Below are 13054 nucleotides of genomic sequence, written 5' to 3'. Positions count from 1 at the left end.
AGACTGTATTCTCACTTTATTCAGAATTCCCAAAGCAAAACTTTTCATCTCTTTTTGCTTTCCTTAAGGATGAAACAAGTGTGGGCGTATGTTATTGGAAATTAGCTTTCAAACGGGCTCCAAGCTGTCGAAGGCCCCTCCGAAATCCAAAGTTTACATTTTGTTAGTTACACAGTCATGTTTACTGTGTCCATCCTCCTCTCACTATTTTCTCCTGTGCAATTTAGGAGACCAAAAATAGGAGTGAAGTAGCTACTTGTGATGTTAGTCTACATGTAAAGACACATGTTTTTATTCCTGCCATATCTGCATTGGGTAAGACTTCGTTTAAAATGTCCTCTAAATATTAAAAAATAAAAAATCTTATATTTCCCCCATGTCTTCCTTCATGTTGGAGGACTGTAGTTGGTCCTGTTGTAATGTTTCACTTATAGGGCACGTAGTATTAAAAAGGAAAGCCTTTAAACTGTTTAGAAATGGCATTTTCTTAAATTAATTTCTGAAAAATAAGCTTCTACTTTCCTCAGTTGAGAAATGCAGGTCCATAGAGATGACGCTGATATATGAGGAGAATTTGAAGGCACTCCAAAATTCATAAAAAAGTTTATGTATAAAACCACATTTTAGCACTTTTAAATGACTTGTGATGCAAAGAACCAATCTTTTTTTTTAAACTTGAGTTTATTTTTACAAGTGGGAAAGGATGATGTGATTTGCACGTTTTTTTTTGGTGGAGGTTAAACATAAGGATCCCTGTGGTGTGTCAAATGGCACTTTCTCGCGCCAAAAGCCTCTCGCTGCACGGCGGGGGGCTGTGTTGCTAAATGATGCCTTTGTCAGTCCCAGGGCCAGGCTGTAATATCAGCACTGCTCACACTTCTCTCCATTGATGAGTGTTGTCTACAGCAAAGTAAATTAGAGCAAGTTTCCTACCACAATCCACAATATATATATATATATATATTGTACGTGCAAAGGATTGCAGGAATATCGTGTTAAATGAAAATCACTGACTAACTGAATAACTCCCGATCTATTTACTCAGAGTTTTAACCACAAGAGGGCAGACGAGGGGACTCATGCATCGTGTCTAGTTCTCTTAACAAGTAATCTCTGCACCCCTCTCTGACAAATAATAATTGCTGTAGTAACGCACTGAACAGAGTAAATTATTCTAATTGTATATGGATCAATGTTGTGCCTGTATTGTATCACATTACCAAATACTTCCAGCTCTTCGACATATATTTCCTCACCTCTACTAGAAATGCTGCTTTCTTTGGACTTGGTTACATATTCTGAGATAAGTAAAACATAAAAACCAATGCATTATCAAATAATAGTCGTGTACAATTAAATGATAGGTACAAAAAACTGTCCAGGGTCCAGGTAAAACGGACTACTCTTTTCCATCCTGTGTTTGTCTGTGGTGTGGGTGGTTTGGGTCTCGTATCAGGGTGAATAACCTCTGCGTCTTGAGCAATGGTAGCTTTAGAATTACAAACAGGCCTTGAAACTCCGATGATCAACTCAACACCTACGCACCAAACCACACAGTTCTGATGTGACATTGCAGTGTGTCATGCAATCTGAGGGACCCCAAACATGTTTGCACTCCATACTTTGTAAAGTTCCTCTTTTTTTATGCTAAAAGTTGAGTCAACTCAGCCTTTTTCGCTCATAATGGTGGAGGATCTCACGTCTCTGTTGTCTGTTAAGATAAATGTTATCAGTCAGAGTAAAGTAACATTTCAGTACCATAAAGTGGCCTTTTCATCCTGAAACTACTTCTCAGGCAGCGTCCTTTCTTGATGAGTCGTGTACAATGTAGATTTTGTTTTTGTCCACCATTTCAACTCGTTCAGCTTTTGCTTCAAACTTGTGTAAAGTGTAAAGTTTCGCCATGTTTGTCTCATGTTGGCATGTCTAAACTTTAAACTGTGCACTTCTGATGAACTGTATTATCTATGGAACAGTCTGAAGAACAGCATATGGCTCATAAACAGAGAAGATAATGCTTCCTATCACTGATCAGGACGACAGCTCACTGCTTGTTGGTTGGCATAGAAGGTGTCCTCATTATTCTCTGATTACGCCAGTGTATATGTGAAAGTGTGCTAAGAGTGTGGGGATTATTTTATGATTAAACAAGAGCTCTTCATGACTGTGTGTCAGCTTACTTGTACTCCTCTGGGTTATCTGAGTTCAGAGTGGGTTTTCAAGCTGCACAGCCCTCAGGGCGATGCAACCTACAGTGACCGAATATCGGTATTTTAAAGCAGTGACCTCAGCAGATGTGAAATTGCAAAACCACCTCACTGCAGTTAAGTAGACTTGGGTATAGCCATCTGAAATTGTGTGTGTGTGTGTGTGTGTGTGTGTGTGTGTGTGTGTGTGTGTGTGTGTGTTGTCTAATATGAGTGAGAGCTCCACACTGTTGCTTACAGCTGAAATAACGTTCCCTGCTGGTCTGGGAACAGTGCTCCATCACGGAGGCAGCTGGAGCAGTGACGTGACCTTTGAACCTCAGCCAGGGCCTGATCAAATGACCGATTCGCTGATTAAATATTTATCAGCTCCAGGCAATTACCCCACATGTGCCTGTCTGTAAAACTGGTTCTTGGATCATTGGCGAAGAAGTTACTTTTCTTATTCAGGCATTAGTAAATTACATCACATGTGTTATAGCTTGGATATAATAATTGATTTAACTGAAGGAGGAACTATTGAAATCCATGAAGTAGACATCAAATTGAGTCTGTTTAAATGAAGCCTACACAATATTTGTACCTCAGTAGTGGTGCTGCCAATAAACTGACAGTATGATTCAGCTGGAAATAGTTATCTGGAAGGCATTTAAAGTGTTAAAATGTCTTTAATTTGTATGTTCTCAGCTAATTTTTCTTGTTTAAAACAATCTTCTTGCTTGTTATAAGAATTGGACATTGTTGCAAAACCTTGCAACCTCAGCAACTGTCTTGCCAGCCAGCATTCTTGAGGTCCCATTGATAACAGTTATGACAGCAGTAATTTAGATAGACGGCTCAGCGTGGAAGCTGAATCGACATGGTGCAATGCAAGTCTCAAAGGTTGCTGTTCCAGATAAGAGCGATTCTTCTGACGAGGCCCATTTCACTGCTGGTCAGCAGCTCCGAGCAGCTGATATGTAGAGAGCTCTTATCTCATGGGTCGGGGGCAAAAGCCCCGAAGACTACTGTATGGTGTTGAGACGGGCCATGTGCTGTGATCTGGTGTGCTGTTTCCTGTGGTTAGTGTGTGGAGGGAAAGCCTGTGACCAACGATAAATTGATCGTTATTGTCATTATTATCATTATTGATCGATTCCTCAGAAAGTCTGGGGAAAAAGTTAGAATCTTCAAGTCGCTTGTTCAGCCAGACGGTTTCAAAACCCAAACACAGTAAATCTAGATTTAGTATATTAAACAGAGAAAAACAACAATATTTCATATTTCAGAGGTAGGAATCAACAAACACATTTTTTTGTGTGATTTAAGATTAGACACTGCAGGGAAAAATATATGTTTTTAATACGTTGGATTATTTCGCTTCCATAACATGTCTTCTTTCAGAATAGTGGAAAGAAAACATACAACAAATATAGGTGTTTATTTTACTGCACCGAATTGTATTTACATCTGTAGCTTTCCCTTTAATTCAGATGTATAACAAATCTAACTGACAAAAAACGTTATTTGTACACTGTCATGTTGTATTTTTAACTATTGTTGAATTTTGTATTACAGCTTCTCTGTTTAAACTGCAGTAAGGTGTACAATCTAAAAACATATATGAATATTTTAACATATTCTTACTTTCAGATCAACAGTTGAGTTTGGTTCAGTGTTTTATAAATTATGAATTATTACAGTGAATTATACACAGCTCCATTGTTTTTCTATTTACACTCTTATGATTTTGTGATTTTATAGCACTTCACTGTTAATTAAATTTTTTACAGCATAGCACATATAAAATGTTATATAAATCAGGCTTTGAATGGAATATGAACAAACTCCGCTCTAAAAACCTGCAGAATGTAAATAGGAACAACACAAGATAACACTCGGTGTATGGCCTTCAATTTTGCAACATGTTTAAAAAATGTTTTTTCAAAAGGAGTTTATTCCCACTCTCAGAAATCTTCGCTTCAGTAGAACTAGGGTTTGTTCCTATTTATAGGACCATTTATAGCCTGATTTAAAGAACATGCTATCAAAATTGATATGCATGGCTGTTGATAGCATACTCTGATTTATGGAGTGAGAAAAAGCGATACCCAAAAATCTCCTCAATAAAATATTTGATTTTAAAATGTCCACAACATGAAACATGAAACCTGGCCATATCCAATATTCAGATTTCAGATTTCTGTTCTGGAAATGTATCAAAATAAGCAAGTGATGCCTCATTTGCATCGTGAAACATCAAATTTCAGAACTCAATACAAAAAAAAATGTCTTAATACAAATAATCAAGTGGGGAAGTTTCATGTTTATATATTAGTTAAATGTTTTACCCCATTCAACTGAAGTGTCTGGTCTTAAGTGACAAGCCGCCTAATTCATTAATGAAGTAATTCAGCATGAGTATTGTTTTTTAAGTGATTCCCTTCTATGTTTCCATGCAGTTGTTTTGTCACTTGTAATGCCTTCACTGTTAAATTTTTCACATCGTCTGCTGTATTTTGCTAATTGGTGTCAGACAAGTGGTCGGAGCTGATAACACCACTGTGAACGTGGCAGGACTGGGTGACTCTGTCTTCACTGAGTCATCAGGCTCAGCTCGACTTCTGTTTGTACAAAGTGAGTGTGGTAGGGATTGAGCTAGAAGACAGACACTATAGTGTCAAATGATAAATAACAAAAGCCAATGGAAGTAAGAAAGAAAAAGGTGAAGTCAAATGTGATATGGCTTTTAAATAAGTATTGAGGAATTGCTGAAGGTGCTTTGTGGAAAAATAGAACCCCAGTAAAATGTAAGGATTGTCTGCAAACAATTAGATCCTCCATATCGGTTTAGTTTCTGATCATTTAAGGTCCCACCTCTAGCTCACCATAAAAGTTGCAGAAGCACACTTCTAGTAGGCGGGACACTGTTTATCATGACTATTTGGGGCGTTTTACACACAAGGGTGGACAAAATATTAAAAACTGATTTTAGGGCCACATAAAGATCCTTAAAAATGTCCACTTTATTGACTTAGCTCCTTTCCATTGTCTTGAATTACTTTGACCTACATTGTGCCTGTGTGCTGGTAGAGAACATGTTCCCATTTTACGGGACATTTAACAGTTTTTATGTTTTGTTCAAGATTCATGCACAGCAGTGAACTTTTTTCACATGAAAACCTAAAGTAAATAATTATACTGTCTTTATATTGTATACCAGTATGTTAGTATTATTTGAAGGATCTCTGTAGTATCTTACATGTTACATAAGACATGCACTGGAAATGTTGCAATCACACAGGGAAAGTACTGACAGTACAAAAAAATTGGAGAGTATTGGTATTCAGAGGAACATGCATTGATTATATAGGCTATTGTGCAAGAAACTAGTGGTTACATTTGGTTGCCATTGACCATTGATAACAATAATTTAACATGCACCCAATAACCCTGCACTATTTCACTGCAGCTTTCACTCTTCTGATAGCCGCTTTACAGAAGGCAACATTTGTCTTCTGTCCTGGTGGACAAATCAGATCATACAAACGCTTGTGCAGTGAGTTATTTCTGTAGCACATGAACACACATGGTTAATGAGTATGTCAATTATGACTGAATATGAATGCATTATGTCACCATCTCTGTTTATAGAAATTATAAAATCGTACTTATTGTGAATCTCAAAAGAAAGGTCATGAATATATACAGTGAATAGACACCGATTTCATATAAAGTAGATAGTTGTTGTATCTATAATACACCATTAGAAACCACTCTATGGTTCAGGTCGTTCCTATTCTTCAAATAACATGAAACCACGGTGACAAAGTCCTCTTGTGATAGGACAACAAACAACACACATACCACTCTTTGACCTATTAATCATCGCACACACACCAGTGACAAATTTGATCATCTAAATTTTGTAAACTGAGATAAGTCTGTCTTGACGCTTTACATTACCACGTGTTAGTGCATGAACGTGTGTGCATATTTGACAGTTTAGTGACTTTAGCTTGAATGCGATCACATTTCAGAAAGCTTATTGCATCAAGTCACTGTCCTGTTTACTCTCGCTTGTTTGTCTTGGCAACTTTTTGGAAGTACTAGGACTGTAAATAATGTGGCCTTCCTAGCTTTTAAACACTCATCTTTAATAAATGGTATGCAAGAATAGGCCCTCCATGGGCGTATACCTAAACCTGCTATTTGAAGTGTATGCTGCAATAAATGAGGGAACTAAAACAGAACCCTGCAGAAAACAATTACTGAAGCAATGTGGAACATTTTTTATAAACTTTTCTTCATTATTTTTTCATATCAACTTGATTGTATTTCGTTTTACCCCCCTTTCTCCCCCCCATGCAGCTCTCCTGTCCCTTCACTGCGTCTCAGATGTCATAAAACAGACTAAATCTTCAGTTCTCTCACACATCCTTTCTAATTTCACCATTTCCCTGACTCTGTCTTCCCACCGTAAGTTGTTTATGTCTGCCTTTCATGTCTGTTTCATGACAAAGGCCTCTAACAGGCGGAGAAAAATGCTGATATCTGCCCCAGAGTGAGCCACGAGTTGTCCTATAAGATGTGGTGAATTTGTAGCATAGCTGGGTTCCTGCTAAAAAATATTTCTGTAGAAGTTACAGTCCATTGATATGACACTGATAATCTGCGGCTGAGCCTGTTGTTGCTGAGTGATCGCCTCCCGGCAGGTGACCGTTGAACTCTCGACCAAGTCCCCTTGCTGAGGGAGAGGCCTGGGGGGTGAGGTCCACCTCCACGGACACACAGAGCCCTCACAGCTCCACTCCCTCCTCCCTCCTCCCCATGCCGACTCATCCCTCGGCCGGGCTCTATAAAAAGTCCTGCTCTTGCTGGAGTTGTTCAGTCTCGTCACCAACTCCACCAGGTAAGACAAGCATCTGCTGTGGCTATAACTGGAACTCTCGGGCTGTAGTTTAGGATGTCAGGAAAGAATAAGCGTCTGCCAGAGTGAGCTTTCTGTACTCTGTCCTCTCAGCATTAATGACGTCTCTTCAGAAAAGTCAACTTTAAACTGTGACTTTAAGATATTTCTTTCATTAGTTGTAACTTTGGGGGTAATGCTGGTCAGCTTGAGGTGATATCATCCTCATTTTAAAAGAGATATCTCTAAAGTGAAGTGGGTCTGGATTGAGTCTGTCTCTTCGTCTGTCTCTGAATCCAGACGGCCGAATTGCTAATTCTGTGACTGTATTTTACTGCAAAACCTGAAACAGGATTACACAGCAGGTCAAAGCTGATCTTCTTAAACTGCCTCTCTAATCGTCCCAGATTATAGCTTCTTTGAATAGATGGCCATATGCTGCATGCAAACTCATTTGGGCAAAGTCAGGGATGAGTGGGCTGCAACGGCGTTGTCACTTTTAAGACTTTTAAGCCTCCTTTAGGTGGGAGAATCAAGACTCATTGGATAAAAGGGTTCCCACTTTTCAGTTGGGTTTTTTATTGTTAATTTCTCCTTTTTAAACAGTTTTCTGAAACTCCTTTAACTGCAATACTGGGATTGTAACGTTGCAACTCAATAATAAGCTTATTTTTTGCTTCTTCTAGACCACCACCATGAAATTCCTGGCTCTTGTCCTTCTGCTGGCCGTCGGTGAGTACCGAAAGCACCTCTCTTACTTACAGGAGATAGTTTAACTTGCATGTACAGCTTTGTTCAGTCACTAGATCTATTTTACATGATGGTTTCTTTGTTTCTGTCTCATCCCAGGCTCTCATGCCGCTACCATGCAGGCTGATGCACCCTCTCATCTGCAACATGTCCGCAGTGTTGTGGATATGTACATGACTATGGCTAAGGATGGTGCCGTCAAGGCTCTGGACCAGCTCGATGACACTCCATACAGCGAGCTCAAGTAAGGCAATCTCAACCGGTTGCACCCTTTTTTGTTATCTACACTTGCTTGATGGTCACTTGTGGTGTTAGTCGCCTTTTACAGTTCTCCAGTCCCTGTTCACTCTTTGGTGTGTTTATTTAAATCTTGCTAATATGACTTTGCCTTCCCATCTCTGTTCTTTGCCAGGGTCACACTGGTTAGTCGCCTTGATGAGATGCACAGTCAGATCAAGGCAGCTCAGCAAAGTGTTTCCCCCATGACCGACAGCGTTGTCAGTACCATCTCCGAAGCCACCGCTGATTTCCGTGCCTCTGTCATTGCTGACATCGCCAGCCTGAAGGCTGACCTCGAGCCTAAGCGCGCCAAGCTGAGGGAGGTCGTTGAGAAGCACTTGGCCGACTACCGCCTCCAGTTGGAGCCCATCATCAAAGAGTACTATGACAAGCACACCACTGAAATGGAAGCCCTGAGGGTCAAGTTGGAGCCCATTGTGACCGAGCTGCGCCAGAAGGTGGCCACCAATGTGGACGAGACCAGGGAAGCCCTGATGCCCATTGTGGAGTCTGTGCGCACCAAGCTTGTTGAGCGTCTGGAGAATCTGAGGGAGCTGGCTACCCCCTACGTTAGCGAGTACAAGGAGCAGTTGAAGCAGGCCTACAGCCAGGCTCAGGGCATCGACACCGAGCAGGTCACTGCCCTGAGGGAAAAGATTGCACCCATGGCTGAAGACATCAAGATTAAGCTCCAAGCCATCTTCGCAGCCATCGGCGAAGCCATGTCCAAGAGCTAAATCATCTCCACCCTGTTCCTGTAACTAACCTCACTTCCTGTCCGTCCTCTAGATCCATTCCACCTTTCTCTCTCCATTCCCTCTTTCCTCACAAACAGACCACCTTTCCAAATGAAGCGCCTAACCGATGAGCAAAAATGTCAGGACTCTTTCTCTCTCGCCTCGCAAACTTGTTCCGCGCGCACAAGCTCAAGCACACGCAAGCCCACACACACTCAGACGAGTACACACTCAGCACACACCTGCTTTGCTCTTCACATGCCGTGGCTAGACACCACTTTGTGTAAGAAGTGTACGTGAATGATCACAAGTGCTTGAATCTCTGTGTGATGATGCTTATCTCATGAAAACTGTGCTTTGATGAAATACAGCTCAATAAACATCTGACTGTTGATACTACTCTGCTTGCTGAAATGTTTTTTTTTCTTAATGATCTATAACAATACATGCATGTCTACCCCATCTAAGGTAAGCATTACTTTGTAATTACTCCAAACTCTTAAAATCCATGTTAAAAAATACACCTGCAGGAATAAGAGTACACATTCAGCTTTATTGTAATGTTTTTGACCTCCATCAGCACCTAAGGTCACATCACCGACACACATTATTTTGAGAGGTCATCATTGATCAAAAAGGTCCATTGGAAAACAATATGAATACAATCTGTTCTACTTAAGCCTGGCATCTGATGGCATGTGAGATATTTATGTCTGTGGTACTGAAAGCTGATGATTAATGAGTCGATCAGAGAGTGAATTATTGGCTTATTGACAAAATCAAGTCTTCTTGTTCTTTAGCAGAATTTTTTTTCTACTTTTGGATCCTTCAGGTGGGGATATTTCAACACGGCCCCATCATAGAGCCGCATGAGGTCACACACACACACACACACACACACACACACACACACACACACACACACACACACACACACACACACACACACACTAATGGAGGAGTTCTGCCTGCCATCAAGGACATCCTGGCGTTCAGTGTCTCCAGCATGTGGACCAGGAAAACCAGGAACCAAACCACTGACCTTACAATTACTGGGCAACCTGCTCTTCCATCTGAGCCACAGCTAACACGGAAGTTCACTACTAAAAATTAAAAGTAGTCTGAAAGTCTTTCATGTAATTTTAGTGTCAAAACATACTGCTTAAAGTAAGACTTCTGTAGCCTTGAAGTGAATATCTTACAGGCATTTCCCTTGTATCTAGTTAAAAGTAAGATACTTATTAGTAAAAGGCAAGTGATATTTCATTGAATTAATTCAAATGATCAGCCTGAGAAAGCACTAGATAATCCACTTTAAATCGACAATGGAGAATGCATTGTATTATATGTTGTATTTTATTAGATATGCCATAGTGTTGCTTACTAACAAAAACCAGAAATATCTGCCTTGGCGAGTCTTAAGGAAAAATGGACTCCCCAATTAATGGGGTGTTGAAAATTTGCTCACAGAAAAAAGTCTATGAATAATACAAGCAGTTTGTTGCTGGCTTCATCTGTCCACACCCGGTAACATTGGCCTGATTAGGAGGTTATTAATGTGCTCAAGGGTCGGTCAAGACAAGCTCCACTTCAGGCTTCAGGCTATGAGAAACAATGGGCAACAGGGCAGAGATTTCTAAATGCTCCAAAAACATTGTGTGTGTGTGTGTGTGTGTTGTGCAGTCACAATTCTTGGTGCATGCAAGTGCGTGCAGCTGTGATTAGTGCATGTCAGTGGCACTGTGAGAATTGTAATGGATGAGGCCGGCATGGAGGTCCCCGGTGAGAGTGTGATGTGTATAAAACCAGCTTGTTCGGCGCCACAAACAGACACTCCCAAGGCTTGGATGTACATCTACCGCAGCACCTGCCTCTGGAATGAGGGAGACATTTTTTTGTTCTCAGTTTTAAGTTGTGTTTTTTTTTTTCTCCGCTGGTCTTAACGTGATGACAGGAGGTACGACTGGTGGTTAGAAGTGGATGAAGAGGAACACAAATATCTGTCTCGCCACTGTCTGTACCTGCTGTATCCTGTAGAATGTCACGGGGGGCTGGAGCTTATCCCAGCTGACTTTGGGCCTATGTGGATGCACCCTGGACAGATCACCAGAGAACAAAAATATCAAAGGAAGAAATAAAACGGCAGCTTCATTCATGATATCAACCCTGAAGACATTGGAAATATGAATGGTAAGTGTTTTATGTTAAAAACTGTGTAGTTATGTGATGATGATTAAACAAACACACGTTTACCACGCACATCATCTGTCCTCTGCTCTCCTCAGGTCTTCAGCTGTCTCAGAGCTGCGAACTATCTCTGCCCTGCTGCGCAGACGGGGGGTCACTGTCGAGCACCAAGGCCCCCCAGGTCAGCGGGGTCAGAGTTCAGCTGGAGATGCAGTCCCTCTGGCAGCAGTTTGACCAGCTGGGCACAGAGATGATTGTTACTAAAGCTGGAAGGTGACAAAAACCTTTACTTTTAACTATCGTATCTCTCTTTGTCTTTCTTAATACATTATATTCTTTTATATACAGGAGGATGTTTCCAACCTTCCAGGTGCGAATCTCAGGGATGGATCCTTCTGCTGAATATGTGCTGCTCATGGACTTCATCCCTGTTGACGACAAAAGATACAGGTGTGACACATACAGAGTCAGCGGTGCAGGACTTAATGTGTAGTATGACGATTTACACAAATGTACTTAGCTTATTTATAATCTGCTGTACATCAAACCCCGTTTCGTCTCACCCAATAAGTCTTATTTCAAACATTTTGTGTCAGATATGCGTTCCACAGCTCATCCTGGTTAGTGGCTGGGCGGGCGGACGTTGCAGCCCCGAGCAGGATGCATTTCCACCCAGACTCACCTGCGCGTGGAGCCCAGTGGATGAAGCAGACCGTATCCTTCGACACTCTGAAGCTCACCAATAACCTGCTGGATGACAACGGACATGTCAGTCGATGTCTTTAATGTGACTCATGCTTTTACTTTACTTTTTTATTCATTAGAGGACATAAAATTGTCTCTTCTGACTTGGTTGTTATGTGTTTTCTCCTGCCTCCCCTCAGATGATACTTAACTCCATGCATCGCTACCAGCCTCGCTTCCATGTGGTGTATGCAGATCCAGGGCCGAACAGCAATTTAAATGCATATAGGAACTTCTGCTCCTTCTACTTTCCCGAGACACGGTTCATGGCTGTCACTGCTTATCAAAACCACAGGGTAGGTAACGGAGTTTCAAAAACTAAAAATCTATCTTTGCTTTTGATCCACCATCCTCATTCTCTCTGTCTCTCTCAGATCACTCAGCTGAAAATTGCAAGCAATCCATTTGCTAAAGGCTTCAGGACTACAGACCAGGCTTGGTGAGTGTCTCATCCATTCAGATGGATTTTGACTGTTTAAGAACCTAGCTTTTCCTGGATAGGCTGAATGAAATCATGTCAACACCACAGTGTATCTTTTTCAAATAGTGATAAGCCTGCAGTCTCTGTGATAGCTAATCTTTGACCTTTGATTGAAAAGTAGGTTCATGCATGGCAGGTTAGTGGCCATATCACCATGTTTACTATTCAGCTAAGCCTGAGAGATATGTGTTTGTGCAGGCATGTATCCCTCTGTCTGCAATATTTGTCTGACTATAACTGTGTGTGTGTGTGTGTGTGTGTGTGTGTGTGTGTGTGTGCGCGCGCGCGCGTGTGTGTGTGTGTGTGTGTAGGGGTGGTAATACCAGCCCACTTGCAGTGTTATGTCCACCAGAGGGCAGAGTTGAGCCCCTCACCACTAAACCTGCAGAGCAGAGATGTGGTCCAAAGACTTCAGCCAGTGAGTATCTCTGAGTATTTTACAGTACACCACATTTCATCCACATTCTTAACGTACACATTTTGATTTCAGATTTCTTTTTTTAATTGAAACAAACAAACAAAAATAGAATTCCACTCGTGAATCTTTGGTTGAGTTTGTTGATATAAGAAGGAGGATTAAAGATGAGACTGAAAAAACACAGCTTAAAGCTCTCTTTTTTCATTTATCCAGCAACGTTTTGACCTTCATGATGTATTCATCAGTTTTAATACTCCTGTGTTGTGAAGCTGGATCAATTAATAGGTAGAATCTGATGATTTAAATCAGCAGTGAACTATCGATTTAAATTAGATAGACCCAGACTTTGGTCTAAATGTTCAT

At 41.0% G+C, this 13054-nt stretch overlaps 2 protein-coding genes across 3 annotated transcripts; both read left to right on the top strand.

Annotated features, from left to right (window-relative positions):
- Positions 1–7071: 7071 nt before the first annotated feature.
- Positions 7072–9260, top strand: LOC138621216 (apolipoprotein A-I-like). 2 transcript variants are annotated; one of them, XM_069699136.1, is made up of 4 exons: positions 7072–7098; positions 7782–7827; positions 7945–8089; positions 8258–9260. In XM_069699136.1, exons 2-4 carry the CDS (start codon positions 7791–7793, stop codon positions 8859–8861), a joined length of 786 nt encoding a protein of 261 aa, XP_069555237.1. In that variant the 5' UTR covers positions 7072–7098; positions 7782–7790; the 3' UTR covers positions 8862–9260. The 2 variants fall into 2 exon arrangements, with proteins under 2 accessions (XP_069555237.1, XP_069555321.1); XM_069699220.1 differs by lacking the exon at positions 7072–7098 and adding an exon at positions 7428–7460.
- Positions 9261–10615: 1355 nt separating this feature from the next.
- Positions 10616–12235, top strand: LOC138616413 (T-box transcription factor TBX1-A). The gene is made up of 6 exons (XM_069690674.1): positions 10616–10643; positions 11147–11321; positions 11397–11498; positions 11645–11816; positions 11933–12088; positions 12167–12235. Exons 1-6 carry the CDS (start codon positions 10616–10618, stop codon positions 12233–12235), a joined length of 702 nt encoding a protein of 233 aa, XP_069546775.1.
- Positions 12236–13054: the final 819 nt, after the last annotated feature.

The sequence above is a fragment of the Brachyistius frenatus genome, unplaced genomic scaffold, assembly GCF_029030835.1.
Source record: "Brachyistius frenatus isolate BFR_SWC_R1_liver_20210118 unplaced genomic scaffold, ASM2903083v1 Contig_1, whole genome shotgun sequence".
NCBI classification, from domain to species: domain Eukaryota; kingdom Metazoa; phylum Chordata; class Actinopteri; family Embiotocidae; genus Brachyistius; species Brachyistius frenatus.
The sequence above is the reverse complement of the archived record's forward strand: the minus strand, read 5'-3'. Positions and strand labels throughout refer to the sequence as shown.